Source organism: Aplysia californica, unplaced genomic scaffold, assembly GCF_000002075.1.
Source record: "Aplysia californica isolate F4 #8 unplaced genomic scaffold, AplCal3.0 scaffold00014, whole genome shotgun sequence".
Lineage (NCBI taxonomy): Eukaryota > Metazoa > Mollusca > Gastropoda > Aplysiida > Aplysiidae > Aplysia > Aplysia californica.
The window spans coordinates 2,518,790-2,521,905 of NW_004797284.1; the positions used below are offsets into that span (position 1 = coordinate 2,518,790).

The 3,116-nt window shown below is 45.4% G+C and overlaps 1 protein-coding gene across 1 annotated transcript in view; it reads left to right on the forward strand.

The window, feature by feature from the left end:
* The first annotated feature begins 6 nt into the window (after positions 1 to 6).
* LOC101857618 (chorion peroxidase) overlaps positions 7 to 3,116 on the forward strand; it is a 6,989-nt gene continuing 3,879 nt past the window's right edge. Inside the window, exon 1 of the mRNA XM_013085148.2 lies at positions 7 to 2,149. Within this exon, the coding sequence (XP_012940602.1) occupies positions 905 to 2,149 (1,245 nt within the window). The 5' untranslated portion in view covers positions 7 to 904. The remainder of the gene's footprint in view (positions 2,150 to 3,116) is intronic.

Below are 3,116 nucleotides of genomic sequence, written 5' to 3' on the forward strand. Positions count from 1 at the left end.
TGCCAAGTAGGCCAAGTAAGTCCCAAACGGAGGGCTGAAGTAGACCTTTACCCTCCGAATGGCACATAACATACGTGAGCTCACCTCTGATCCCGACAAAGTTTGTAGATTCATCCATTTTTGTACTTATAATGTCTTCTCTCAAAGTCCCTTTTTATTTTCTGTTATTTCTTATAGTACATCATGTCCACGGAAGGTTACATTTTATAAGAAATAAAACCGAAACCCACCGTTTGAATTTTTTCTTTCAAATTGGCATGCGTGTGTTGAGAGACACGCTCAGCCAGTATGGTACTTGTACTTTATTTTTCTTACAACAAGATGCCCACTTTGGGGCGAAGTCAAGTCCCCTTTTAACTCTTTAAGGATGTGGCAGACATGTCTGATGAGCAGAAGATCAAATGCAATATATGACACGACACATTATTTAACTATCATTCAAAACTCGGAAATGTTACCTTGCATATTTCACCGTATGCGTGTTGTTGCATATATGTTTCAGACAAAGAAAACAGTTGAAATATCTGATTGGAAAACGAATATACACTTTAAAAAAAAAAAGCCACAAAGCAGTGCATCTTTAAACGTTGTCGAATAACAAGAGCACAGGTCCTTAATGAGTTAAAATTTGGACCCACCTTACCTTGTGTTATCTGATGAAATTGCGGTGACTGGCAACATAAGGATTTGTCGAGTTTTGAAGAGAGCTGGACCCCGAAAAACGTACAAGTATGAGCATTAAAAATAGAGCTCTTATCAACATAGATGTATTTGCCACTATCCATACACAAACACTGCTATTTCGGTCTTTTAAGGACGGTCAAGGTAGCTCAGTACGTGGTCTATATAAATAACGCGAGTAAAGAGTAGCATAGTTCAAAAAGAGGGTTAGTCTTGTCGAGACATGTCGTCTCTCGCACGTTTCACTTTCTCTCTTAGTCTCGCTGTTGCTCTATCCTTCACATTCTCTGCAGAAAGAGCTATAGACGGATGCCAAAGAGCCATCTCCGATATCTCATGTGACGTGTCTTACCCCTACCGCCAGGCAGACGGGAGCTGCAACAACATTAAGCAGCCCACAAGGGGCCGCACCAACTCCCCTTTCCGTCGTCTCCTCTCTCCAGTGTACGACCAGAACGATGGGAATACACCACGCCTGGTCTCCGTTGCTCCTGGCAACCCACCTTTACCCAGCCCGCGGACAGTGAGTACGAACGTGCACCCTCCAGGCAATGCTCTGTCCGACGATGCCACAGTCATGCTGATGCAGTGGGGTCAGTTCCTTGACCATGACATCACACATACCCCCCAAACATCCAGTCCCAACAAACTGTGCTGTAGCGGGCTGACCAATGGCTCAGATTTTCACCCTGATGTGAGATCAGGCGGTCCATGTCACCCAATCATGGCCCCAGAGGACGACCCATACTTCAATACGCAAAACACTCGATGTATCTCCTTTACAAGATCTGAAGGCGTCTTGGACGACATGTCGATCAGACAGCAGTACAGCGATATCACCCCATTCTTAGATGGCTCACAAATCTACGGCAGTAGTGAGACCCACGCAAGATCGCTACGTTCCTTTGAAAATGGAAAGCTGAGGGCAAAAATAATTAACGGAGAAGAATTCCTGCCTAAATGGGAGGACGACAGCCAGTGTTTCAAGTTAGAGCCAGGGGATTACTGCTTTTTAGCAGGAGATGTTCGAGTTAATGTATACCCAGGGTTGAATGCGTTGCATACTGTGTTCTTACGCTATCACAACTTGCTGTGCGAACGTCTGAAGGCCGCTCACGAAGACTGGACTGACGAGAAATTATACCAGCAAGCCCGCAGAATTGTGGGGGCGATTCTCCAAAAAGTTTCGTATTCTGATTACCTAAAGACTCTACTGGGAGAAACTGTAGCTAAAATATACGATCTTCTCCCGGGTGATGGGGATTATGCGTACAACGATATTGTTGACCCAACTTTGTCCAATGCATTTTCTACAGCTGCGTACCGATTTGGGCACTCGTCCATCCCCGATGACCTACAGATCGGCAACGAGACGGTGCCTACTGGCAAGCTGTATCTGCGACCTAAGTTTGTTCTGAACGGTCTGGACGATGTCATCAAAGCACTCTCAGAAGGGAAGCAGCAACGGGTGAGTGGGAACATCCAAATTGGGGAAAATAGGAAAGAGGAGGGGGAAGACGACGGAGTGGCAGAGTAGGGAAGGGGGTGGGAGTATAGCAGGGTAAGGGGAGGGTAGAGGTGGATGGAGTGGCAGTGTTGGAAGATTGGGGGTGGATTAGAGTGACAGAATGAGGCGGAGGGAGTATGATATGGTAAACGTGCAAACACAGTGGATACATCTTCGCCACCTTTTTGGGGAGTATCCGCCTCGCCTCCCTTTTTTTTTTGTTGGCGTATGTTGTTTTTAATCAACAAATGCGTTGCACGCGCTACAGTGGGTTCGCCTTTCGCGCCTTTTGCTTCACTCCCCCATACTGCAAAAAAGTGAGGGATCGTCAACTAAGGTCTGCCCTAAATTTCGTTCGCCTTCATTCGCCTCGCCGTTCCCATTGTGCTCAGTCTAACTAGTTTGCCTATGTTGTTTGTTGTGGGTGCCTCGCTTGTTACACTGAATACATTCTAGTATCGTTATGTGTTGTCTTTCATCATTTTCATTTCACACCTTGGCCGATTAGAACGGAATTAGAAATTATGAACCAAGAAATATTGATCACATCTGTAGAAAAAAACCCAGTCCTTTATGATAAGACAGACAGGTACTATTAAAACAGGAATTATGTAAGTGCTGAATGGAAAAAAGTTGCAGAAGAAGTTGGATGTACTGGTAATTTTGACGTCTTCATTTCAACCAGTACAAGAACATCAACTTCAAAGCTGTCATCTTTAGATCTGAACAAAAAAAGGGGAGTCAGGAAAGGCGAATCCACTCTGTCGTGTCATGTTCCAACCCATTCGCCTCCCTTTCCTCCCATATTTTTGAGGAGGCGAAAGGGGAGGAAAGGACGATCCACTGTGTTTGTGCCATAAAAAAGGGGTGGGTGGAGTGGCAGAATAATGAGGGGGAGGGGAAGGAATGATAGGGTAAGGAGACAAGG